The sequence below is a fragment of the Coregonus clupeaformis genome, chromosome 1 (genome assembly GCF_020615455.1).
Source record: "Coregonus clupeaformis isolate EN_2021a chromosome 1, ASM2061545v1, whole genome shotgun sequence".
Taxonomy (NCBI): domain Eukaryota; kingdom Metazoa; phylum Chordata; class Actinopteri; order Salmoniformes; family Salmonidae; genus Coregonus; species Coregonus clupeaformis.
The window spans coordinates 9502656-9530484 of record NC_059192.1 but is presented as its reverse complement, the minus strand read 5'-3'; the positions used below and the strand labels follow the sequence as shown (position 1 = coordinate 9530484).

Here is a 27829-nt window from a genome sequence, read left to right as displayed (position 1 = left end):
AAATTAACAATTCAATGTTTTGTTGACCAAATTCGACAAGCTCTCATTGACCTCCATACAAAAAAAATCCTTACTTCCTGGACTTATTTTCATGCACAGATTTTGGGCGGAGTACAACCTCTCGCTTCGCCTCTTCCTCTCTGGTTAACCGCACTACGCAGTAACCTACTCACCTTTGAAACAGATTACAGAGAGAATGAAGGGTAGGTATCGTATTTCAAAATAGAATGGTCGATTTGTGGATAGACCGTAAAAAATAGGACTTGCACCAGCCGCCCCTCCCACACACGCCAATCAAAACCCTTTTCAACAAAAGAGAGAGGACTTCACCGCTTCCCAAAAAAAAAAGCTCTCCTTCCATAATTTCTGACATGGCGTTTCACTAGTGGACTGTACACTGGATATTCGAGATAAAATGTAGGTTTAAATGGTGTGACGAGAGACAGACCTCGTTGCAACCTGAACGTGAGTATGACAGATATGCGGATATATTTGGTGCATTGACAGTGGTGTCATTTGCTCTGTAAAGTGCTTATCGCCAGTTATCGCAGGCGTCTTCTTTAAAGAAAACGAACCTTGACGTTGCAAATGGCAACGCTAGCTTGCTAGCTTAGCTCGTATTAGCTAGCTGGCGATGAGTCGGAAACAGTGCTTTAGCTGGCAACAGTGACACTTGTTTGTGTCATACATAGCATTGATTGTGCGAAGTTTTAGCTAGGTGCATTGCATTCTTGTTTTTCCATGGCAGAATCTACGGACACCACAATTGACTCCCAGTTAGTTAGATAGCATTGTATCTACGCACACTAAAGCCGGAAGTCAATAGTCAGATTAAAAGAAAACAGGTAAAAATACACTTTATGGAACAACGGGGACTGTGAAGAGACACACACAAAGGTACGGACATGCATACGCACACATTGTGATATTGTTGTATGGTGGTATTAAACATTTTGTGTTGTAGATATGTAGTGGTGTAAAAATGTTAAATGATGTACTGTTTTATCTTTTGTTTTATATGTAATGTAAGTGCTTTAATATGTTTGGCCCCAGGAAGAGTAGCTAATTGGGATCCCTAATAAATACAAAATACAAATATAAAAGCATCATGATATGTGGGCTGTCGCTCCTTGCCTCTCTAACCCATAGACGACAGTGTAAGTACAGGTAATCTATGTTACGTCTGTCAGCCAGGTGGATTTAGCGGTAGACCGACATGGGCCACGAATAGTTCTGTTTCTGACGTAGGCTATTGTTGTGAATGGGCTGGCTATATAAGTTGCAGTGGTGGAAAAAGTACCCAATTGTCATACTTGAGTATAAGTAAAGATGCCTTAATAGGAAATGACTCAAGTAAAAGTGAAAGTCACCCAGTAAAATACTACTTACTTGAGTAAAAGTCTAAACGTTTTTGGTTTTAAATATACTTAAGTAAAAGTGAAAGTATAAATCATTTCAAATTCCTTATATTAAGCAAACCAGATGGTTCATGATTTTTTTATTTATTCACTGATAGCCAGGGGCACACTCCAACACTCAGACATAATTCAGAAACAAAGCATTTGTGTTTAGTGAGTCGCCAGATCAGAGGCAGTAGAGATGACCATGGATGTTCTCTTGATAAGTGCGTGAATTGGACCATTTCTGTCCTGCCAAGCATTCAAAATGTAACGAGTACTTTTGGGTGTCAGGGAAAATGTATGAAGTAAAAAGTACATAATTTTCTTTAGGAATGTAGTGAGGTAAAAGTTGTAAAAAAATATAAATAGTAAGGTACCCCCAAAAACTACTTAAGTAGTACTTTAAAGTATTTTTACTTAAGTATTTACACCACTGATAAGTCGATGACGTGTTTCCGTATGTATACAGTAGCTTGCACCAGTTGCTTATTGGAGTGCCTTATTACACCATGCATACATGGACAGGAAATGATCATACAAGTTGGGTGTGGTTCCTGTACCTGTTCAGCTGAAACTGTCTGAAAGACACCCCTGTCTCTTTGCCTCTTTCCCGCTGCAGTCATGTAGCCCACAGACCTACTAACCTATAGCCTACCGACCTATAGCTAGGGTATGAAATCTGACTGCTTTATGCCATGCCAATACCATAATCATATATCTCTCCCTTTTATTGATCTCTTCCCAACACAGATCTACCCAGCCATTCATGTAGTGTGGACGACATCCTCACCACGGCTTTGACTACAGTAACTAGCCGCCAAAAACGATATCTCCCAGCATACCCTGAAGTGAGTCCCTGTGGGTGTGCGTGGTCATCCCCTCAGACTGGCAGAGCAGGCTGGCATAGCGGCGCCGGGAGGGGGCCAGTGGGTGACATTGTCCTCCAGCCGAAGTTGGGGATCGAGGGGACATCGAAGGAACATCGAGAAGACATCCGGAGGGTATCGAGGGGACATCCGGAGGGTGAAGGCTCTGCTTAGGCTCCTCTGGTGTGTGTGAGCCTCGGAGCATGGTGAGAGGCTGCGCTGGTTGCCATGGAGCTACAGGATAAGAAGCAGGTGAGTTGCCTAGCGCCCAGCGATGTCAGCTGGCTCCCTAAAGTGGTCTGTTTGTGAAACAGAGACTCCTTGGGACGTTTGTGTGTGTGCGCTTGTGTGTGTTTGTTGACTGATCCCCGCAGACCGCTCTTCCTAGGTTTTTGAAGTTGGTCAGTAGATGTAAGCTATTCATGACAGACACATTGAAACTGTTTTTTGGTCTGGTGTCACAAAAGAGGAACTGGCCTGTCAACTCGTTATCATGAGCTTGTACTTTAAAAGCAGTGAGCTGAAGGTTGACAGGTGTCAGCAACCACACCATCCACTCTCGAGCTGAAGGTTGACAGGTGTCAGCAACCACACCATCCACTCTCGAGCTGAAGGTTGACAGGTGTCAGCAACCACACCATCCACTCTCGAGCTCTCATTCTCACCCTCCTCCTTTTCTCTCACCCTGCTCTGCTGAAGGGTATTTTTCGCTGCTCATACAGGAGTAATAAAGGCTTAGTGTATATTAGTTAATAGTGTTAAACACATTTATTTTAATTGTATTATGATTTATCAGGACCCCTACTTCCCTCGAGTGGCGCAGTGGTCTAAGGCACTGCATTGCAGTGCTAGCTGTGCCACTAGAGATCCTGGTTCGAATCCAGGCTCTGTCGTAGCCGGCCGCGACCGGGAGACCCATGGGGCGGCGCACAATTGGCCCAGCGTCGTCCAGGGTAGGGGAGGGAATGGCCGGCAGGGCTGTAGCTCAGTTGGTAGAGCATGGCATTTGCAACGCCAGGGTTGTGGGTTTGATTCCCACGGGGGGCCAGTATGAAAAAATAAATAAAATAAAAAATAATGTATGTACTCACTAACTGTAAGTCGCTCTGGATAAGAGCGTCTGCTAAATGACTAAAATATAAAATGTAAATGTATGAATATACATGGATTCTAACTTTTTAGTTTACAACTTTTTTGTACAATTTATTCTCACTGCATATAAAAACCACGAAGATTGCCGGAAAGATCCGGAAAGCAAGATGGCTACTGTACATGATAAGCTGGTGCGCACCAAGTTGTACTTCACGTTTTAGTATGGAAAACGTCTGTGAGTATTTTTCTACAATATTCACAACATATTGAACAATTATAGTCTGTAAAATGACATCTGTAAAAATGTATTTGAGGGAACATTATCAAGCCAGCAGCAGATGAAACATGAAGTGAATTCTCTCCTCCTCTCTCCCCGGTTTTAGCTTGCGGCTATTACTGTCTAGCTGGCTAAATTTAGGATATTTACTAACCCATACCAGTGACAAACTTGGCTATGTTATCAACATATGGTAGTACACAAACAACATCTAGCTCACTTATTTTGCCAGCCTCTTCAACAAGAAGCAACTGTGACAACAATGCTCCATAAAAAATAAAAAAAAAGAACTTTCCCATTGAGGTTTACATACACTAAGTTGACTGTGCCTTTAAACAGCTTGGAAAATCAAAAGAAATCAGCCAAGACCTCAGAAAAAATTGTAGACCTCCACAAGTCTGGTTCATCCTTGGGAGCAATTTCCAAACACCTGAAGGTACCATGTTCATCTGTACAAACAATAATACGCAAGTATAAACACCATGGGACCACTCAGCTGTCATACTGCTCAGGAAGGAGACGCGTTCTGTCTCCTAGAGATGAACGTACTTTGGTGCGAAAAGTGCAAATCAATCCCAGAACAACAGCAAATGACCCTGTGAAGATGCTGGAGGAAACAGGTACAAAAGTATCTATATCCACAGTAAAACAAGTCCTATATCGACATAACCTGAAAGGCCGCTCAGCAAGGAAGAAGCCACTGCTCCAAAACCGCCATAAAAAAGCCAGACTACGGTTTGCAACTGCACATGGGGACAAAGATCGTACTTTTTGGAGAAATGTCCTCTGGTGTGATGAAACAGAAATAGAGCTGTTTGGCTATAATGACCATTGTTATGTTTGGAGGAAAAAGGGGGATGCTTGCAAGCTGAAGAACACCATCCCAACTGTGAAGCACGGGGGTGGCAGCATCATGCTGTGGGAGTGCTTTGCTGCAGGAGGGACTGGTGCACTTCACAAAATAGATGGCATCATGAGGAAGGAAAATTATGTGGATATATTGAAGCAACATCTCAAGACATCAGTCAGGAAGTTAAAGCTTGGTCGCAAATGGGTCTTCCAAATGGACAATGACCCCAAGCATACTTCCAAAGTTGTGGCAAAATGGCTTAAAGACAACAAAGTCAAAGTATTGGAGTGGCCATCACAAAGCCCTGACCTCAATCTTATAGAAAATGTGTGGGCAGAACTGAAAAAGCATGTGCGAGCAAGGAGGCCTACAAACCTGACTCCGTTACACCAGCTCTGTCAGGAGGAATGGGCCAAAATTCACCCAACTTATTGTGGGAAGCTTGTGGAAGGACTAAGCTCAGTTTGGCTGACTTTTTAAAAGGAAAATAATATTATGCCGAACCTAAAATATAATTTCCACCTCCAGAAATGAGCCCAATAGCATATCGGTAAAATTATTTGTTAAATTAATTTTAACATAGCCAATGTATGGTCCATATTATCAGGTATGCTATTACCAATAAGCATTATCACCTGTAGCCCAACTGATGCAGCATAGTGGCTAGAAATAAATAGGCTGAAGAATGGGGTTGCCCTTCTGCATTTACCCTATTGGGCTAATCATTAGCTAGATCCCAAATGTGATCTTTCAACTAGTTAGCATCCTATTGATGCATTTTATGTCCCAAAAAACGTGCATAAACACTGTGAATATAATGTAGTCCTATCTCTTAGGGTAACGCACCACCTTGGGTAACATGCCCCTATCTGTACTTTTCACAGAAACCACTTCGTCTCAACCCCCCCCAACACTTTTACTGGTGACCACTACTCTGGCTCAACTAAAAATGTAATCTGTCTCATCACCCAAAAAATATATTGAGGTTGCATTTTACCCCAAGTTACCCTACGATTTACCTGTGTTACATTTTTGCCCCACTCTCCCCTATGCACTCACAGGTAATAGCAGAGTGGTAACTTGCTTTTCCATGCCACTGCTAAAAACTCTGGGTTTACAATGTTGAGGTTTGCGCATATTTAAGAGTTGATAAATAAAGTACGAATGGGATCCCCCTCTTTTTAACAAAAGTAATTAAAACTGATGTTTTCCCCGCAATTGCAAGAATTCTTGTGCATTGGCTGCTTGTCAGAATGCGTGTTTCCCTCCCCATGGCACTCGTAACTTGAATGTGCCTCGAGGAATATTCTGGCATTAAACACAACAACAAGCCGACTAGGTAAATAGATATATCTGACAACCCCAGAGTAGAATAGTTTCTCTATTCATTACTCGTTATGTTTGCAGAGGAAAAGTAAATGTGGACTGTAAAATACAATTGTGTGGCGGCAATGTTTTTGTCGTGGCGCATCAGCACAGCTAAACGACTGCAGCGGAAACACTGGAAAGCAAAGCACAACCCTCAATACAGTTTGTCTCTCTCATTCTCTTTCACTCTTTGTCTTCTGTTCTTTCAGCTTTCATATGCCTCCACTCTCTTTTTTTTAAACTCTTTTTAAATCTCTCTCGCTCTCTCATATGCCTCTACTCTCTTTTTTAAACTCTCTCTCTCTCTCTCCTCTCCGCTTGATCACTCTCCTGTATCGTCTAGCCAGACACTGCAGAGACACATACAGTCAGAGCTAATCCAGCTGGCACTGGGCTGTGGCTGGGCTGAGCTAGACGAAGATTCAGTGTAGGGCAGACTTTACGGGCAGAGAGAAATGAGCCCAGGCTCTGACGTCCGGGTGTGTTTTTGTGTTTATCCATGTCTAGAGAATTTTCTGCTTCCTGACTATGGAGAATTGTCAGTTATTTATAGCTGGGTGGGATGTGGAGAAATAAAATGGCGCTGAGCTGAAATGGGGTGTGTGTGTGTGTGTGTGTGTGTCTGTAGAGTGGGGGAGTGTGGGAAAATATTGGGTTCCCACTGACATTAGATATGGTTGTTTCTCTGCAGCTGGCTTCACCTCCATTGTAACCCTAAACCACTGACATTTAGGTTTGTTTGCAGCTTGCTTCACTTCTGTTGTGAATAACTGTACTGAAAAAAATAGAAATGCAACAACTTCAAAGATTTTACTGAGTTACAGTTCATATTAGGAAGGAAATTCATTAGGCCCTAATCTATGGATTTCATATGACTGGGCATACAGATACCTTAATGAAAAGGAAAACCAGTCAGTATCTGATGTGACCACCATTTGCCTCATGCAGCACAACACATCTCCTTCGCATAGAGTTGATCAGGCTGTTGATTTTGGCCTGTGGAATGTTGTCCCACTCCTCTTCAATGGCTGTGTGAAGTTGCTGGATATTGGCGGGAACTGGAACACACTGTTGTACCCGTCGATCCAGAGCATCCCAAACATGCTCAATGGGTGACATGTCTGAGTATGCAGGCCATGGAAGAACTGGGATATTTTCAGCTTCCAGGAATAGTGTACAGATCCTTGCGACATGGGGCCGTGCATTATCATGCTGAAACATGAGGGGATGGCGGCGGATGAATGGCACAACAATGGGTCTCAGGATCTTGTCATGGTATCTCTGTGCATTCAAATTGTCATAGATAAAATGCAATTGTGTTTGTTGTCCGTAGCTTATGCCTGCCCATACCATAACCCCACGCCACCATGGGGCACTCTGTTCACAACGTTGACATCAGCAAACCTCTCGCCCACACGACGCCATACATGTGGTCTACGGTTGTGAGGCCGGTTGGACGTACTGCCAAATTCTCTAAAACGACGTTTGAGGCTTATGGTAGAGAAATGAACATTCTTGCAGTCAGCTTGCCAATTGCACGCTCCCTCAAAACTTGAGACGTCTATGGCATTGTGTTGTGTGACAAAACTGCACATTTTAGAGTGGCCTTTTATTGTCCCTAGCACAAGGTGCACCTGTGTAATGATCATGCTGTTTAATCAGCTTCTTGATATGCCACACTTGTCAGGTGGATGGATTTATCTTGGCAAAGGAGAAATGCTCACTAACAGGGATGTAAAAAAATTGTGCACAACATTTTAGAGAAATACGCTTTTTGTGCCTAAGGAAAATGTCTGGTATCTTTTTATTTCAGCTCATGAAACATGGGACCAACACTTTACATGTTGCGTTTTATATTTTTGTTCAGTGTAGATGAATGATGAAATGTATGGCAGAACATAATCTCTGCTGTATCTCTGCTCATTAAAACCATATCATCCTATTGGCATCAGTTAGTTTGGCTCATTAGAGTGAAAGTACAATTCAGTTTAGCTTACTAATGATCTAACAAATCTTTTTGAGTTTTGCTTATTAAAACCATAAAACGGAAGCGCAGAAAAACTTGGGGCAACAAATGTGAACTAGGGGAAATGGTTGATTTAATGCAAATCTGTTATTTGTGTTTAACTGCGTGTGGCAGTGCACCTGTGCATAGGACCAAGGCAAAGCAGCTAACAAGGTACTGCTCTGTTTCAGCTGTCGTGGGCAGCCTAGCTGTGTGGACAAGGTGCTTTTTGTACCATAAGTGTCCCTGAATCTGTGACCTTTGAAATGTTTGAATCCTTCTTGACTATAATGTGATTTGTGGATTCAAATTTATATATTGAATATGTGTGTGTTTCAGGAGGAGGGAGTGGGGACCCTGGGCTTGTCCACTGGTCAGGCTCTGGGTAAACTGAGGGACCAGCTCACCACCCTGCTTGACCAGCACCAGATCACAGGCCGTGGCAAACAACCCACTGCACAGGTAGGTACCACCGCCACACGGACGCAAACACACACTTTGTTGTAGAGTGTAACAAGACGTTTTGTTTGTTTGATGTTATTTTAGGAGCAGTGGGTGAAGAGCTTCCTTCACCATGGCAACCGCCACTCATGTCTCCATTGGCCGGGAGCCGCCCTCACGCTGCTGGTGGTGGTGGGACTTCTCTGTTGTTATGGCGACCAGCCGCAGGGCAGGTGTGTTTGACTGTAGCGCTGGGACAATAGACCAATTATCCACACCGATCACTTACCACAGGCATTCTGCTGATATCCTTCATTACCATAAGTAGCCTATACTAGAGAAATGTGAAATAAGTTTGAAAATGAAATAGGTTTGCTAATATGGGTGATTGTTAATGGGACAATTGGTGGCTACAACCATCGAACTAGTGGAAGTAGTTTTAAAGGATCATTTGAAAAAACTGTGGTAAACTTATCGTTCTATTTATTGTTGTGGCATAAATTCAGGCAATTTATCGCAGTATGGATTTGTGTCCATATGGTCTAGTTTTATTTGATTGTGTGTATTATTTAGAATGTTGCTCTGTAACGTGTGTATTATTTAGACTGGAATTTCAACCCAAATGTTCCTATCAGAGCTACCTCACGGTGAAATAAGGTTGTGAAACACAGGAAGACCCAACAGTCTGAAAACGACCACATCTCTCCTCTCCTCCCCCTCCCCTCCCCCTCCCCCTCCCCCTCCTCTCTCCACCTCCTCCCCCTCCTACTCCTCCCTCCCTCCTCCTACTCCTCCCCCTCCTCCTCCCCCCTCCTCCTACTCCTCCCCCTCCTCCTCCCCCCTCCTCCTACACCTCCCCCCTCCTCCCCCTCCTACTCCTCCCCTTCCTCCCTCCTCCCCCTCCCCCTCCTCCTCCCCCCTCCTCCTACACCTCCCCCTCCTCCTACTCCCCCTCCTCCTACTCCTCCCCTCCCCCTCCTCCTCCTCCTCCCCCCTCCTCCTCCTCCCCCCTCCCCCTCCCCCCTCCTCCTCCCCTCCTCCTCCCCTTCCTCCTCCTCCTCCCCCCTCCCCCTCCCCCTCTGTCTGTAGTTCTGGGATAGAGGTGGTGAATGCTGCAACCCTTCTCATGCTCTTCACACTGAGCTTCATGCTGGTTTGTCGACAGCAGAGGCTGAGGAGAACTGAGATGGTGCACCGGCTCAACAGCATCATCAATCAGCTCAACGGTGAGAGGAAGAGAGAAGAGGGGCATGGAGCTAGAATGAGAGGACTGGGGATGAGCGTTGACATTAGGACAGTTGGAGATTTAAATGGAGGGAAAACATTAAGAAATAAACACTATTTTACTTGAGGTTGGCAAGTTTCCACCGTTCTTGTTTTGTGATCCTATCTTTTTATTTCCTCTTCCACCCTCTCTCTCCCTCCTCCAGGCTACCTGTCGGGCTGGGCAGATTTGGGTGAGGGGGTGAGGTGGTCTCCCTCCCTTTACCCTGACCTGTACACTCCCTCCTCCCCCTCCTGGTCGCTCCACTGGACCTACCGCGACTCCACGCTGGTCAACCTGCCTGTGTCCCTACTGGTGGAGGGAGATGTCATAGCTTTACGGCCAGGACAGGAGACGTTTGCTTCTCTCAGAGGCATCAAGGTATGGAGAGAGGGATGGAGAGGGGTAGATGGTAAAGGGAGAGAGGAGGTGGATACTGCTTATGTGAATGGCTCACCTGTATCTTCAACATCTCCCTTCTCCAGGATGACGATCACATAGTTCTGGAGCCGGGTGACCTGTTCCCACCTCGCTCCCCCCCTCCCTCCCCCCGGGGGGACCAGAAGAGGGGTCCCCAGAGCCCCCAGCAGCACCGCCTCTTCAGGGTGGTCCGCACGCCCATCCTCGACAGCGTCAGGTGGGCAATGCATCCACTAAAGTCCACCTTTGAGGCTGGACAGTCTGACAAACTTTGATTGTGAGGTGAACGAGTTTGAGGTAATCATTTACCACTAGCTAGTTTGCTATCCAACAATTGCGGAGGGGGAGGTCCAAGAATTCAACTCGAGGAGGAAGTTTGCGCAAATCATAAATGATCATCTACAGACTAGAGTCAAAGGAAACCTGAAATTGTCACTTGTGATTGTGACGGCTCAGTGTGTCATTTTTAAGCAGTTTAAAGATACAGGGCAGGTTTCCCTCCCCATATTAAGTCTAATATTGGTCTAAACTGCATGTTTGTTTGTTTTTTGTCCAGGATTAGGCTTAATCTGCATGGGTCCAGTAAACCGTCCTATGAAGTTATCTAAAATGACTGACCCCCACTGGCTGAATCCTGGCTGAATTCACCTCTGTGTTTTACAGGAACAGTCTGGACCTGGCTCTGTCTCGACCAATCACAGCCCTGGATAACGAGAGGTTCACCGTTCAGTCCAGCATGGCCAAGTTTGCCTGCCCTATCGTACTGGTGAGACAAGCAAACAACACAAACGCAGTTTCTTCATTAAACCTACTTGACGTGGTCCCTCATGTCATTCCTCTCTCCTCCTATAGGTGGCGTTCTTAGTTGTGAATACAGTGCGTTATTTCTTTGACGCCCCCAGCCTCAGTCCTGGACGCTTCAACTTCATCCAGCTGCAGGTATGGAGACTTAACACCTCTTCTTGGCCGTGCCCCTTCTCCTTATTTATAGCAGGGTAGGCTAACCTGCGGGGACAGAATCTCTTCAAACCTACAGATAAAACATCCCTTTTGTAATAATTGTTGTGTTCCAGCTGATGGGAGTGCTGCCCATCCTCCCCCTGCTGTTTCCTGTCATGTGGGTGCTGGTCAACACCTATGGAGAGGCTAGCGTCCTGGCTGAGTCCAGCAGAACTTCTCCTACTGGCCTGGTGAGAAACACACCGACGCACAAGCGCCACACGAGAGACAGAGAGGTGCCTCCTGTGTGGTTTAACTGGCCTCTTCTCTCGCCACAGCTCGCTAAGTTCTCTGAGGACACTTTAAGCAGCTACACTGAAGTGGTGTCCTCCCAGGTATAACTTCTCAACTCCTACCCCTGCCTCCGCCCTCACTCCCTCGCCCCCGTCCCTGTCCACACGCTGACAGCCCTCGCCCCTGCACCCACCACCGTGAAACCCTGTAGCGCTCACGCATCTTCTTTTGTTGTTTGAGTTTAGGACCAATCATCTATTTGGTTTTGCATTGTTTATCCCTAATGTGGTTGATTTTCTTGTTCATGATGAGATCTCTTTGGCATTTCTGTCGGTTCTCTCTGTCAGCCAATCAGTCTTTCTCCAATCCTCGCTGATGGGAGTGCAAATTTGACTCATCTAGTTTTGGCAATTTTTCATCATACCATTTCTTTACCTAATCACGTAACCCTTCGTCCCCCGACGAACCCCAGCACTTACCACCCCCACCTCTGCGCTACTGACACATTGGCCCAGTCCAGAACTAACCCCAACCCCCTCCCTGCTAAAGGGCTTGGTTCTGGATTGGCCTCTCCCCTGAGCCTGTGCCTGCCACCTCTGCCCTCCTGCTTGCAATGCATGATGGGAAACTCTGCCCCACTAACTGTGTACTTTGACTCTCAAACGACTTCCTTTCCTTGTGTCCTTTCCTCAAATGCCTTACTTGATGAACACTAATCTGGAAAGGATCAAAAGGACCTGGGAGGACTATGATTTCATAAGAAAAGGAGTGAAGGAAAGGAAGCATCTGGGAGTATTGGGTCATAGTCCCTGATTGTCAGACTGAAGACATCAAAGGACATCATCTACTCGCGTCTAGGTTTCAACCCTTTTGGGAAAGATGGAGGTGTTCTTGAGGTGTTCCTTTCCACTTTGCCACGAGTAATATACAGTGCCCTTAGAAAGTATTCAGACCCCTTGACTTATTCCACATTTTGTTGTGTTACAGCCTGAATTCAAAATGGATTAAATATATATTTTTACACACAATACCTCATAATGACAAAGTGAAAACCATGTTTTTATAATTTTTTGCACATTTATTGAAAATCAAATACAGAAATATCTCAATTACATAACTATTCGCATCCCTGAGTCAATACATGTTAGAATCACCTTTTGGCAGTTATTACAGCTGTGAGTCTTTCTGGGTAAGTCTCTAAGAGCTTTGCACACCTGGATTGTATAACACTTGCACATTATTCTTTAAAAGATTCTTCAAACTTTGTCAAGTTGGTTGTTGATCATTGCTAGACAGCCATTTTCAAGTCTTGCCATAGATTTTCAAGCTGATTTAAGTCAAAGCTGTAATTAAGCCACTCAGGAACATTCAATGTCATCTTGGTAAGCAACTCCAGTGTAGATGTTTCCTTGTGTTTTAGGTTATTGTCCTGCTGAAAAGTGAATTTGTCTCCCAGTGTCTGGTGGAAAGCAGACTGAACCAGGTTTTCCTCTAGGATTTTCTCTGTGCTTAGCTCCATTCCGTTTGTTTTTTTTATCCTGAAAACTCCCCAGTCATTAACGATTACAAGTATACCCATAACATGATGCAGCCACCACTATGCTTGAAATCATGAAGAGTGGTACTCAGTAATGTGTTGTATTGGATTTGCCCCAAACATAATGTTTTGTATCTATTTCTTTGCCACATTTTTTGTAGTTTTACTTCAGTGCCTTAGTGCAAACAGGATGCATGTTTTGGAATATTTGTATTCTGTACAGGCTCCCTTCTTTTCACTATCATTTAGGTTAGTATTGTGGAGTAACTACAATGTTGTGGATCCATCCTGAGTTTTCTCCCATCACAGCCATTAAACTAACTGTTTTAAAGTCCCCATTGGCCTCATGGTGAAATCCCTGAGCGGTTTCCTTCCTCTCCGGCAACTGAGTTAGGAAGGATGCTTGTATCTTTGTAGTGACTGGGTGTATTGATACACCATCCACAGTGTAATTAATAACTTCACCATGCTCAAAGGGATGTTCAATGTTGTTGTTTTTTACCCATCTACCAGTGGGTGCCCTTCTTTACGAGGCATTGGAAAACCTCCCTGGTCTTTGTGGTTGAATCTGTGTTTGAAATTCACTGCTTGACTGAGGGGACCCTACAGAAATGTGTGGGTTACAAAGATGAGGTAGTCATTCAAAAAAATAATGTTAAACACTATTATTGCACACAGAGTGCATTTTTAATGTATTTGTAAACATTTCTAAAAACATAATTCCACTTTGACATTATGGGGTATTGTGTTTTAGGCCAGTGACACAAAATCTCAATTTAATACATGTTCAATTCAGGCTGTAACACAACAAAATGTGGAAAAGGTCAAGGGGTTTGAATACTTTCTGAAAGCACTGTATATCACTGTACTGTAGATGCTATTGCCTGCAACAGAGAATCAAGGCTTTTTAATCTGCTTCATCTAGCCCTGCAGTGGGTCTTCCCATGCTATGGCATCAGCTCTACTCGCTCATCTTAGTTGCAAGTCCCGTTTCTCAGTAGGCCCCCTGCCTTTTCACTTTTAAAACTTTTTGAAGATGATATTATGGATTTCAATGTGTCAATGCCTGGCCTTCAAGGTCTTTTGGAATTTCCGCACATTTTTGATGAAGGAATATGATGTCACTGCACCTATCTTTGCCATTCATTTGAGATCTACACAACCAATGTTGAGGGATGTGGACTCCTTTCAACATTTAGACCAGATTTGGGGTCTGATTTAATGTCTGACAAACGTAAAATTGAGTCATCTATGTACAGGCTTCCTTCTTTTCACTATCATTTAGGTTAGTATTGTGGAGCAAACTATAATGTTGTAGATCCATCCTGTAGTGGGTGAAAATGTGATAATGCGATGTATCCTAACTGTGTGTGTGTGTGCAGGAGATGCTGCGGTGTGTGTGGAGACACCTGGTGGACGTGCTGAGGGGAGAGTCCCAGACACTCTGCTACACCTCCAGCCTGCTACACACACTAGGCTCTGTCACTGTAAGTGTCTCTCTCTCTCTGTCTCTCTCTTGGTGTGTGTGTGTGTGTGTGTAACGCGCTCTCTTTCTCTCTCTAGGTGTTGTGTTGTGTGGACAAACAGGGTGTGCTCTCCTGGCCTAACCCCAGTCCAGAGACAGTGCTGTTCTTTAGTGGTCGCGTGGAGCCGCCTCACAACGACAGTCAAGAAGACCTGCGAGACGACCTCTCAGACAACTCTTTCTGCCGCATGGAGACCGACGAGGACCGGGACGAGGTGGGTGGGTGGGCTGGGCGCTGTATCGTATCTATATAACGGTACTTTACCTTCTATAGCAGTATTTCAATGTTTGGTTAAATGTGATACGCCACTCCGCTGTAACGTCCGTTTTTATAGTTTACTACTTGAGGCGTCACCAAGCCCCACCCCCTGTCACTCAAGGAGTGCAGTTGTTGCTCAACCACGAGACCGCTTGACGTCCACTCTTCAGTCTGCATGGTCAATGCAGCAGATGCAACAAGACGTCGACGACAACGATGCTGCTATTTCAGCCACTCCTGTTGCTGACAGGTGTATAAAATTGAGCACACAGCCATGCAATCTCCATAGGTAAACATTGGCAGTAGAATGGCCTTACTGAAGAGCTCTGTGACTTTCAACGTGGCACCGTCATAGGATGCCACCTTTCCAACAAGTCAGATCGTCACATTTCTGCCCTGCTAGAGCTGCCCCGGTCAACTGTAAGTGCTGTTATTGCGAAGTGGAAATGTCTAGGAGCAACAACGGCTCAGCTGCGAAGTGGTAGGCCACACATGCTCACGGAACGGGACCGCCAAAGCACGTAGCGCGTCTGTCCTCGGTTGCAACACTCACTACCGAGTTCCAATCTGCCTCTGGAAGCAACGTCAGCACAATCACTTTTTTTGCACACAAGCTGAAGATCGCCATGCGCAATGCCAAACGTCGGCTGGAGTGATGTAAAGCTTGCCGCCATTGGACTCTGGAGCAGTGGAAACGTGTTCTCTGGAGTGATGAATCACACTTCACCATCTGGCTGTCCGACTGACTATTCTGGGTTTGGCGGATGCCAGGAGAACGCTACCTGCGCCAATGCATAGTGCCAACTGTAAAGTTTGGTGGAGGAGGAATAATGGTCTGGGGCTGTTTTTCTTGGTTCGTGCTAGGCCCCTTAGTTCCAGTGAAGGAAAATCTTAACACTACAGCATACAATGACATTCTAGGTGAACTGACTTGTTGGAAAGGTGGCATCCTATGACGGTGCCACGTTGAAAGTCACTGAGCTCTTCAGTAAGGCCATTCTACCGCCAATGTGTGTCTATGGAGATTGCATGGCTGTGTGCTCAATTTTATACACCTGTCAGCAACATACACCTGTTATACACCTGTTATACACCTGGATTCGGCTTAAATAGCCGAATCCACTAATTTGAAGGGGTGTCCACATACTTTTGTATATATAGTGTATATTATTATTATTATTATTATTATTTTAATTTTTTACAAATGTGATAATCTTTCTTCCACTTTGACATTACAGAATATTTTGTGCAAATCGTTGTCAAAAAATTACAATTAAATCCATTTCAATCCCACTTTGTGAGACAACAAAATGTTCAGGGGCGTGAATACTTTCTGAAGGCACTATAGTTCCTGCTGTCTGACGTGAGACAAATATCTAGTTCCTTTAACCACCTATTTATTTTTTTATTTTTTATTTTTTATCTTTTTTGTCATTTAGCAGACGCTCTTATCCAGAGCGACTTACAGGAGCAATTAGGGTTAAGTGCCTTGCTCAAGGGCACATCGACAGATTTTTCACCTAGTCGGCTCGGGGATTAGAACCAGCAACCTTTCGGTTACTGGCACAACGCTCTTACCCACTAAGCTACCTGCCGCCCTGAGGTATTGACTGTGAGATTCGTATGATAGGTGATAGTGTCTCTTCAGCAGTGGTGGGAAAAGTATCCAATTGTAATACTTGAATAAAAGTAAAGATACCCTAATAGAAAATAACTCAAGTGAAAGTCACCTAGGGAAATACTACTTGAGTAAAAGTCTGAAAATATTTGGTTTTAATATACTTAAGTATCACAAGTAAGTATGAAAAATGTATGCACTCACTAACTGTAAGTCGCTCTGGATAAGAGCGTCTGCTAAATGACTAAAATGTAAATGTAATTACTAAAATATACTTGGTATCAAAAGTAAAAGTATAAATCATTTCTAATTCCTTATATTAAGCAAACCAGATGGCACGATTTTATGTTTTACTCCAACACTCAGACATAATTTACAAACAAAGCATTTGTGTTTAGTGAGTCTGCCAGATCAGAGGCAGTAGGGATGACAAGGGATGTTCTCTTGATAAGTGTGGGAATTGGACCATTTCCTGTTCTGCTAAGCATTCAAAATGTAAGAGTACATTTAGGTGTCAGGGAAAATGTATGGAGTCAAAACGACATTATTTTCTTTAGGAATGTAGTGAGGTAAAAGTTATCAAACATATAAATAGTAAAGTACAGATGCCACAAAAAACGACTTAAGTAGTACTTGAAAGTATTTTTACTTAAGTACTTTACACCAGTGCTTTTTGAGTGATTGGAAGAGTGATGTCTGATTGGCTGTTCATCCTGTCCGTCAGACCCAGGAGGGGGATGCTCTGCTGTGTATGCCAATAATGGATGGGATGAGAGACGGGTATGAGCCCAGCGAGACGTCACATGACACCGGCCGTTCCGAGGACACATTGCGGCCTCGGCGGCAGTCGCGGGAGACACGCACCAAACACCCCTCAGGATCTAATGTCAGCTTCAGCCACGGCACAGATGGAGGGGATCAGGGCCCTGAACAGGTAACACACACACACACACACACACACACACACACACGTCCTGTAGATCATTCTCTTGTCATCACTATCTTACTACACAGCATTTCTCTCCTCTTCTCTCTTCTCTCTTCTCTCTTCTCTCCTCTGCTCTCTCTTCTCTCTCTCTCTCTCTCTGCTCTCTCCTCTCTCCTCTCTCCTCTCTCTCTGCTCTCTCCTCTCTCTCTGCTCTCTCCTCTCTCTCGCCACCCCTCCAGGACATGGTGGGTTGCTGTGACAACGAAGCGGAGGACTACGTGTGTGACTACCACCTGGAGATGCTGAGTCTGTCTCAGGACCAACAGAACCCGGTGAGTATCCAGTTTGACGAGCAGGGTTGGCAGTGCCACCTGCCCAGCCTCAAGCCCCTGGGCCTCAACATCCTGCTCAACCTGTGCAACGCCAGCGTCACCCAGCAGCTCTGCCGCTTCTCCGACCACCTCAGTAACCTGGCGCTGCAGGAGAGCCACGGCGCCGTGCTGCCCGTCCACGTGCCCTGGGGACTGTGTGAGATGGCCAGGCTTATAGGTGAGGCGAGGGAGGGGAAGAGACTCGCGCGCACACGCACACGCACACACACACGCAGACAACTATACTCTTACTATGTGGACTATGTGAACTCCAGACTCATACACACTGACCCCTTCTCTTCCATTCTCTTTGTTCCTGGGTTTCTCTCAGGGTTCACTCCTGGGGCGAGGGAGCTGTTTAAACAGGAGAGCCACCTAGCTCTGTACCAGCTGCCCTGTGGGGAGAAGGCCAAGGAGTCTGTCCCTCAACGCCTACACAACTTCACCAAGAGACAACCTCCCATCAGCCACCTCATCTCCCTCTTCATCAGAGACTCCTCTTCCAGTGAGAATAGCTCGATTTTTCTTTGTCTTTCTCCCCCGCTCACTCCATCTCTCTGGTTCCATCTCTTACCCTCCTCTCCTTTACCCTTGACCTCTTTCTTGGAATCGTTTTGTTGCACGTCTGTGACCCCTGAACTCTCACCCCTAGATAACGTCCAGATGTTGTCTCACGGCTCTGCTGACCTCATCCTGGAGGCCTGCACTGACGTCTGGGACGGAACCGACATCTACCCCCTCTCTGGCTCCGACAGGTCAGAACAGCCTTATAACAGCCTTATGAAGTCTTATAACAGCCTTATGAAGTCTTATGACAACCATCATTAACCTTTTTATACGGCTACCCCCCTACAGGAAGAAGGTTCTGGACTTCTACCAGCGGGCCTGTCTGTCAGGCTACTGCTCTGCTTTTGCCTATAAGCCCATGCAGGTGTGCCTGTCCAACCAGCTCCATGGGAAATGTGTGGAGCTAGCCCCCGGCCCCAACCTCTTCTCTGGGTTAGAACTGCCCCCCACCACCCCTATCAAACACATCTCCCGCAGGAACTCCTGGAGCTCCGATGGTAAGCGAGGGATTGAGGGAGGTGGGAGGAGAGGAGGATGCGGGAAGGGAGGTGTAGCCACACTTGACACGATGTGTTTTGTGTTGTACCTTAGTGTGACACTTCCTTATTGTCATGCCTTTCTCTCTCCGTAGAGGGTATAGGAGGTGTGGAGAAAGATGACTGTGTTCAGGCTCTGAGCGGTCAGATCTTCATGGGGATGGTGTCGTCACAGTTCCAGGCTCGTCTGGACACCGTCAGGCTCATAGACGCTCTGGTCACCGCCTGCATACGCTTTGTCTACTTCTCTATGGAGGACGAGCTACGCAGCAAGGTGGGTGGGTGTGTGTGTTTGCTGAGATGTATGTGATGACGACGATGATGATTTTTATGTCTGTCCTGTGAATGTGGTAGGTGTTTGCAGAGAAGATGGGCCTGGAGACGGGGTGGAACTGTCACATCTCTCTGACCCCAAACAGAGACAGTCCCTGTGATGGCGTCCCCAACAGCCCCGGCCAGTACTCCGTACAGGATGACCATCAAGACTCCAGAGATGAGGCAGAGGGGCTGCTGTTACCAGAGGAGGAAACCACTGATGTCCCCAGCTTCCTGGAGGACTGCAACAGGGTACAGGACAAATACTGTTAGTCTCCGCTCCTCTTCTGTCACTTCCCCCTGTCTCGTGCTAATCCTTCTCTTTCCTTCCAGGCGAAGCTACCTCGTGGTATCCACCAGGTTCGTCCCCACCTGAAGAACATTGACAACGTGCCTCTGTTGGTGCCTCTCTTCACCGACTGTACCCCAGAGAGTGAGTCAGAACATCTCCACTTACATGAAACAACCTTTTCTGTTTTTCCAAAACCTTAGTATTTGTTACTGAGACATTCCTAATATTTAATATACAAATCAATTGACCATGGTATAGGAGTGAATTTTATCACAATATATGCAATGTAGTTATGCGTGTTACAGCTACGCATGTGTGAGTGTTCTAGTGTGTTCCAAATCTGTGTGTGTGTGTGTGTGTGTGTATATAGCCATGTGTGAGATGATCAAGATCATGCAGGAGAACAGAGAAGTGACGTGCTGCCTGGGGAGCTCCGCCAACTTCCGCAACAGCTGCCTCTTCCTACAGAGTGACCTCAGGTACAATCACACGTCACAAAGCAGCTGCAGCTGCCTAGTTCATTTATAAATAGACTATGATGAGCGTCCATAAGTTCACAACCACATAATGACAGTATGGAGAGGAATAGAGATCACACACACCCTTTATCCTCCTGCCCCCCCTCCCAGCATCGCCCTGGACCCCCTGTACCCGTCGCGGTGTTCGTGGGAGACGTTTGGCTACGCTACAGGAGCAGGGCTGAACGGGGAGGTGGAAGGTCTGTCTCCCCTCAGTCTGTCCGGTCAACTCAACACCCTGGCCTGTTCTGTCACCTTCCACCAGGGGGAGTCGGTCAGCATGGTCAAACTCATAGAGCAGGTGAGACACACACCAGAGGATGGGGGCGAAGTGGAGCTGGAGTGGAGAGGATTTTAAAAAAAGTGTTGTCCTTTATCCACTAATGCACAGAGATGTTGATATGAGTCGACCAGGAAATGGGTCACGGCCTGTGTAATTGATGGCAAGACGATGAATGAACCCATGCAGCAGCACCAGAGATGTTTTTATTTCTATACAGGCTATTATAAAAAAATAAAAAAGAGTATTTTTATGAAAGTCTACGTTTGTAACAGTGCTAAAGTTTTCTGTCAACTGTAAAATGTGAGCGCAACAGAACCAGTTACAACTGAAGTATCTGATCATCAATATATTAGAGAAAAGCTATTTGTTTTTTAACACGGTGGCCGCATAGCCGGTCATCAGGTAGATCTTTGTTTAATAGCCTACTACATGTTGTTGAAATGTTGATGCTTCTTACGATAGCCTACTTCAAAACCAAATGGTACATAGTCACAAAACTAGATGGGGTGTGTTTGGTAAATTATCTTTTTAAACAAAAAATGAATGGAGCAAATTTGGAGCTGCATTAATATTTCTTTAGTGCTGAGCGATTATTATTTGATTTTTTTGATTTTTTTGGTGGAAAGGATGTTGAGTGACGAGTGGGATTTCCTACTACTATATCTCACACACACTCATGAGATTTCGGGACTTTTTGGGGAGTCAAAATGTATTGCCATTCAAAATCCTATTTTCCCTAACCCTTTACCTAACCTTAACCCTAAATCCTAACCCTAAACCTAACCTTAAACCCAAACCTAACCCTAAACCCAAACCCAACCCAAACCTAACCTTAACCCTAAACCCAAACCTAACCCTAAACCCAAACCTAACCCAAACCTAACCCTAAACCCAAACCTAACCCTAAACCCAAACCTTTAAGCCTAAAATAGCATTTTAACAAATTCAGGACCTGAAAAAAGTCCAGACTTTTCCCGAATGTCTTGTTTTTCTACCTTGTCAGGACATTCTGGTCCTGATAAGGTATGAAAGCATGCACAGACACACAAAGATACAATATATTTATTTTACATGTATGATTCCTTTCCAGGCGCGTCACACGACCTACAGCATCCGCAAGAGCTTCCTGTTCCTTTTGCAGTGTCAGCTGACCCTGGTCCTCATCCAGGTGAGAGAGCACACACCTGTACAGGCAATTAATTTCCGCTATAATAAAACAACTGAGGATGCAACAGTTTTACCTGAATATTGTATTACATTATTGTTGATTTTTTCCCCCCCGTTGTGTAGTTTCTGGCCTGCCTAGCCCAACTCCCTCCTCCTATGAACATCACTGACATCCTCTGGCTGTCCTGCTTCAGCTGTCCGCTGCTCAGGTACCACTGCTACTAACCATATAGGTTTCCCATTCCTGTTTTATAGTACAACAGTATAAATGCATGATGCTAACCATGTCTCTGTGTGTTGTGTTGGAAGTGTGTCATTCTTAGGAAAGCCAGCAGACAGTACTGTGATGAACGTGGCCACAGGGAAGAACCAAGATGCCATCCCCAGAAAGGTACGTACTGTAGTTTACCCGCACCGGCCCTTTTTCAGACATATTACTTTACACTATGCTATGAGGGTTGTCATGATTGGCTTCAACGCCATACAGCACTCCTTCCGTAGCCTCCAACTGCTCTTAAACACTAGTAAAACTAAATGCATGCTCTTCAAACGAACGCTGCTGGCACCCGCCCACCCGACTAGAATCACTACTCTCGACAGGTCTGACCTTGAGTATGTGGACAACTACAAATACCTAGGTGTCTGGTTAGACTGTAAACTCTCCTTCCAGACTCACATTAAGAATCTCCAATCCAAAGTTAAATCTAGAATCGGCTTCCTATTTCGCAACAAAGCCTCCTTCACTCATGCTGCCAAACATGCCCTCGTAAAACTGACTATCCTACCGATCCTTGACTTCGGCGATGTCATTTACAAAATAGCCTCCAACACTCTACTCAGCAAATTGGATGTAGTCTATCACAGTGCCATCCGTTTTGTCACCAAAGCCCCATATACTACCCACCACTGTGACCTGTACACTCTTGTTGGCTGGCCCTCACAACATATTTGTTGCCAAACCCACTGGCTCCAGGCCATCTATAAATCACTGCTTGGCAAATCCCCGCCTTATCTTAGCTCATTGGTCACCATAGCAATACCCACCCGTAGTCTGCGCTCCAGCAGGTATATCTCACTGGTCATCCCCAAAGCCAACACCTCCTTTGGCCGCCATTCCTACCAGTTCTCTGCTGCCAATGACTGGAACGAACTGCAAAAATCTCTGAAGCTGGAGACTCTTATCTCCCTCACTAACTTTAAGCATCAGTTGTCAGAGCAGCTTACCGATCACTGCACCTGTACATAGCCATTCTGAAATTAGCCCACCCAACTACCTCATCCCCATATTGTTATTTATTTTGCTCATTTGCACCCCAGTATCTCTATTTGCACATCATCTCTTGCACATCATCATTCCAGTGTTAATAGTAATTTTAATTATTTTGCACTATGGCCTATTTATTGCCTTACCTCCATAACTTGCTACATTTGCACACACTGTATATATATTTTCTATTTTCTGTTGTATTTTTGACTTTATGTTTTGTTTTACCCCATATGTAACTCTGTGTTGTTGTTTTTATCGCACTGCTTTGCTTTATCTTGGCCAGGTCGCAGTTGTAAATGAGAACTTGTTCTCAACTGGCTTACCTGGTTAAATAAAGGTGAAATAAATAAAAATAAATAAAGTTTATGCGCTACGCACTTCAGCACTCGGCAGTCCCGTTCTGTGAGCTTGTGTGGCCTACCACTTCGCGGCTGAGCCGTTGTTGCTCCTAGAAGTTTCTACTTCACAATAACAGTTCTTACAGTTGACCGGGGCAGCTCTAGCAGGGCAGAAATGTGACAAACTGACTTGTTGGAAAGGTGGCATCCTATGACGATGCCACGTTGAAAGTCACTGATCTCTTCTACTGCAAATGTTTGGCTATGGAGATTACAGGGCTGTGTGCTCGATTTTAATAGCCGAATTATAGCTGAAATAGCCAAATCCACTAATTTGAAGGGGTGTCCACATACTTTTGTGTGTGTGTATATATAGTGTATCTTAATCATGACATGTGTACCATGGCATTCCTTTTAACATCTTGATTTGTGTACATCTACTTCCTGCAGACGCAGACCTACTTCCTGGGTTGTTTCCTGTTGAAGTTTGGCCTGACCGTGTGTGCCTACCTTCTGGGCTTTGGCTTTACGCTGCACGAGGTCTGCCTGAGGACCAACAACCTAACAATGGCAGAGAACACCACCATCAACTGTAGTGATATCTTCAGTGTCAGTTCAGCTCGGGATGCTCCCCATTGGTTCAGAGAGCTGTCCAACGGCCTGCTGCTCACTCAGAAGGTCATGGCTGGGTTCCTGGCCCTGCACACGGGTAGGAGGAGCTCTCGGTGACCTCTCACCCCTGCATCTGTTAAGTCAGGGATGCATCCCAAATGGCACCCTATTTCCTATATAGTGGACTACTTTTGACCAGGGCATTGTATAGGGAATAGGTTTCCATTTCAGATGCAGCCTCTGACTTCTATGCTGCTCCTGGAGAGTAATGTGCGTGTCCTCTCTTCCTTGTGTCCTCTCTTCCTTGTGTCCTCTCTTCCTTGTGTCCTCTCTTCCTTGTGTCCTCTCTTCCTTGTGTCCTCTCTTCCTCGTGTCCTCTCTTCCTTGTGTCCTCTCTTCCTCTCTTCCTTGTGTCCTCTCTTCCTTGTGTCCTCTCTTCCTTGTGTCCTCTCTTCCTTGTGTCCTCTCTTCCTCTCTTCCTTGTGTCCTCTCTTCCTTGTGTCCTCTCTTCCTCTCTTCCTTGTGTCCTCTCTTCCTTGTGTCCTCTCTTACTTTCTTCCTTGTGTCCTCTCTTCCTCTCTTCCTTGTGTCCTCTCTTCCTTGTGTCCTCTCTTCCTTGTGTCCTCTCTTCCTCTCTTCCTTGTGTCCTCTCTTCCTTGTGTCCTCTCTTCCTCTCTTCCTTGTGTCCTCTCTTCCTTGTGTCCTCTCTTACTCTCTTCCTTGTGTCCTCTCTTCCTCTCTTCCTTGTGTCCTCTCTTCCTTGTGTCCTCTCTTCCTCTCTTCCTTGTGTCCTCTCTTCCTTGTGTCCTCTCTTCCTCTCTTCCTTGTGTCCTCTCTTCCAGTGGTCATCTCGCTAAGTTACGTCCATCGCTCCCAGCCTCTGTGGAAGAAGAACCCCTTCAGCAACACCTGGTGGTGCCTCACTGTCCTTGTCGTGTAAGTGTGTGTGTGTTTCTCTGTCTGTGTTACTTTGTGTGTGTGTGCATGTGTAGCCTAAATATTTCAAACAACTATGAAGTGGCAGCTGCGATAGAGAAGTTTCATACTCTTTTGTCCCTCTTTCGGTCTCCCCCTCCCTTCCTCCAGCCTGTTCGGTCAGATGGTGCAGGCCACGGTGGACTACAAGCTGTGGCAGGACAGGTCGGGATCTTTGACCTTTGACCTGAAGGACATCCCCATGCTGGCCTGGCTGCTGGTCTCCCTGTCCTCCCTGGTGGTGGTGATGCTCAACGAGGCCGTCAAACTACACGAGATACGGTAAGATGGAGGAGGAAGGAGAGAGGGGGAGGAGGGAAGGGGTGAGAGGAGGAGTAGGAGTGGTATGATGAGAAGGAGACAAAGGTGGAAAAGACAGAAGGGTTGAAAGTTGAGGATTATGAAAGATGAGAGGATGGTGGGATGGAGGATGATGTCATGTGGGGGGGGAAACGGATGTTGATCTTTCCTTTCTGTCTGCAGGGTTAGGGTTCGCTACCAGAAGAGGCAGAAGCTACAATTTGAGACTAAACTAGGGATGAACTCTCCCTTCTGATTGAAAATTAACAGAGGGGCAATGCATGCTGTGAACCAATCAGCCCTCGGGGGGGAAAAGATGAGGCACCAGAATCTGGAGTAGGTCGAAGTTGGCCCTAACCGCTGACACGGGGTCAGATGGTTTCTCATCCCTCTGATTCTAGATCTGTGGTTGAGGGGAAACTTCTACCTCGAGCCCAGAATCACACTCCTCCTCAGTGCCCATCGACCTGAACCCAGGAGTACTCGACCCACCTCAGCCCGTTAGCACTGGCACCTAGCAGGTCCTCCAAACCGCTACACGTGCTGGGTGGTTTATCACTGCGATAATCCAATCTTTTTTATTTTTTAGATCCTGATTTTAAATTATATTGTATCATTGTTTGTAAAAAAAAAAAAAAAAAAAAAAAAGGAAAATCCCAAAGATTGTTCTTTCCTTTTTTGCTTTTAAAAGAAAGACAGACAAAAAATGTGAATAATTGATTGTATAGTGAATGTTTTTTAAGGCATGGGGAATCTTTTACTGTAGCCCCGACTTGAGTTTAGGGAAGGGGGATTTTCTCCCAGTCACTGGTCTGATACTGTCTCACATAGGGATTATTACACGTCAGCATGTCTCCCCCTTTCACATGAATCCCAATACCATAGTAGAGTACAATTGCCTTCACCGTCAATGTGAATGTAGTCTCTGTCATTACAGTCACTTGCTGCTATATGTCTGAATGCCATGCAGGGCTGAAAGGAAAGGAGAGATGTATCTAGTAACATGCCTGATCCGGGACAATGTCCTGGCCCTAATGCTGTCAAATCATTGGCGTTGATAGACCTTAAAAGCCTGCTGTCAGGTGATGTCTGGAGGACACTACGTAGGCCTAACCGTCTGTGGATTCACGTCAACCTGTTTCGGAACGGTTCTGTTGACCATACTAAGGATTTCTTAACAAGGCTACTCTTTATAACCCAGCCTTTTAGCCAGATAATGAACATGGCATGTTCTAAACCAGGATCCAAGAGGAATATCCCTTATGTGATTTTTCTTCCTGACAAATGTTTCCTTTGTTTCACCCACATGCTCCGACTCCCAAGCCAAGGGCAATCCTGCTGTAATGCAATAAGGAATGAAGATTAATTTAATTTACTATAAACAAGTAAAACCGAATTAGTCTCTTTCATAGGTAAATTGTATTTGAAGAATGTGCTAGCCTGACACTTTGAAACTCATGTACTGTAAGAAAGGCTAATTGTTTTATAATCATCAATCATCCTAGACTGGTTTGATCCCTGTGTACATGCATACATCCTGGTTTTCCCACCAGAGTTCTACTGAGGGACTGTCGTCTGCTCAAGCTGACAAGGTTTTGTCAGTGGTGTTCTAGATTAGAATACCCTCGAGTTCTAGAGCATCCAAGGGTATTCTGAAGGTGCTTCATATCATTCAGTGGCCTTCTTACTAGCCTGGGTGCTTGTTTCTGCATTCGACAACAACAATGCACAAGCTGACTTAGTCTGGGATTCAATCCGATCACGCTTGTAGACAATGCTGCTTTCAAAGGCAATGTTACCGCATTCATGGAGATCGCAGTTAAAGTAAATGCTGCAGATCTCGGCTCAATTGGAAATGACCTATGTCAAGCGCTAAAGCACGGTTTCGGATTGAATCCCGGCCTAAAAGCAGAATGACTGAGACCCACCAGGCTACCTGTCTGTGTTGGGTGATCGTATCAGTAGACCCATTTGAACACTACAAATGATGACTAGCTACAGATTGATCAGCCACAGCTGTTCTGTTTTCGCTCTTTTTTTTTTGGGGGGGGGGGGATCTTATTTTACAGCATGATGTGTTGATCTTCTTATCCCTGATTACGGCTTTACCTGCGTCCCAAATGTACACTACTTCTGCCCATGGCCCATAGGGTTCTGGTCAAAGGTAGTGCACTATAGAGAATCGGGTGGCATTTGGGACGCAGCTTGTCATGAGTTGCAGTTGCCCATCCTGCTTTTCCCGTTTTATGTTTCTCTATTCTGTGTATTTGGCTGGTTGGTTCTGGAGTTTTACCCCGGTTGGGTCTGGAGTTTACCCCGGTTGGGTCTGGAGTTTACCCCGGTTGGGTCTGGAGTTTACCCCGGTTAGGTCTGGAGTTTTCCCCGGTTAGGTCTGGAGTTTTTTTTTACTGGTTGTATCACGTGGTCAGAAAAACCTCCTGTGCCCCAGTCAAACTGTGTAGAAATTGATATATTTGATCATGCGTGCGCCACACCTCTCGACTTCTCACCACGTGCTCTGGTATTGTTTAACCCTCTCTGTTTTTAATGTGGGCTACAATGGTCATGTGTTATGTTGACTAGGAGTCGGGGCCCAGGACCCAGGATGACACAAAAACATGGTGCCTACCTAAGATGAACACCTCAGGATCGGCCTCGCACACTTGTGCTCTTCATAGGCTCCCTTTGGTTGGAATGTACTTACTTTTTAAGTACACTATTTCATAGAAGAGTTCGTAGTTGCATGGTCTGCTAGATATGTGTGTGAGGTAGATATAATGTAAAAGCACTGATCTAATTAGAATTCCTAGACACTGTTATTGAATGAACAACGTAGCTAGGGAAAGAGGGAAAAAAGACTGAAGATGGTAATTTTTATACGGTACAGTAGAATGCATCCACACATTGCACATAAGCACATTTCAATCCATGATTTCTTTATTTAAAAAATTCCGATTTTGTATGTGTGTATATACAGTACCAGTCAAAAGTTTGGACACACCTACTCATTCAAGGGGTTTTCTTTATTTTTAGCCACCCTTTACCTTGATGACAGCTTTTCACACTCTTGGCATTGTCTCAACCAGCTTCACCTGGAATGCTTTTCCAACAGTCTTGAAGGAGTTCCCACATATGCTGAGCACTTGTTGGCTGCTTTTCCTTCACTCTGCGGTCCAACTCATCCCAAACCATCTCAATTGGGTTG

At 45.3% G+C, this 27829-nt stretch overlaps 1 protein-coding gene across 4 annotated transcripts; it reads left to right on the top strand.

The window, feature by feature from the left end:
• Positions 1-154: 154 nt before the first annotated feature.
• Positions 155-27632, top strand: LOC121582948 (transmembrane protein 94). 4 transcript variants are annotated; one of them, XM_041899170.2, is made up of 31 exons: positions 155-465; positions 749-897; positions 2151-2518; positions 8198-8320; positions 8405-8532; positions 9389-9525; positions 9730-9944; positions 10049-10200; positions 10647-10749; positions 10836-10922; positions 11057-11173; positions 11261-11317; positions 14136-14240; positions 14317-14493; positions 16880-17089; positions 17323-17632; positions 17786-17959; positions 18107-18209; positions 18310-18518; positions 18653-18831; positions 18912-19124; positions 19206-19305; positions 19535-19643; positions 19794-19983; positions 21056-21133; positions 21256-21341; positions 21442-21523; positions 23188-23446; positions 24192-24285; positions 24436-24606; positions 24808-27632. In XM_041899170.2, exons 3-31 carry the CDS (start codon positions 2495-2497, stop codon positions 24878-24880), a joined length of 4065 nt encoding a protein of 1354 aa, XP_041755104.1. In that variant the 5' UTR covers positions 155-465; positions 749-897; positions 2151-2494; the 3' UTR covers positions 24881-27632. The 4 variants fall into 4 exon arrangements, with proteins under 4 accessions (XP_041755104.1, XP_041755173.1, XP_045082218.1 ...); XM_041899239.2 differs by lacking the exon at positions 749-897; XM_045226283.1 differs by having other exon boundaries at positions 155-897.
• Positions 27633-27829: the final 197 nt, after the last annotated feature.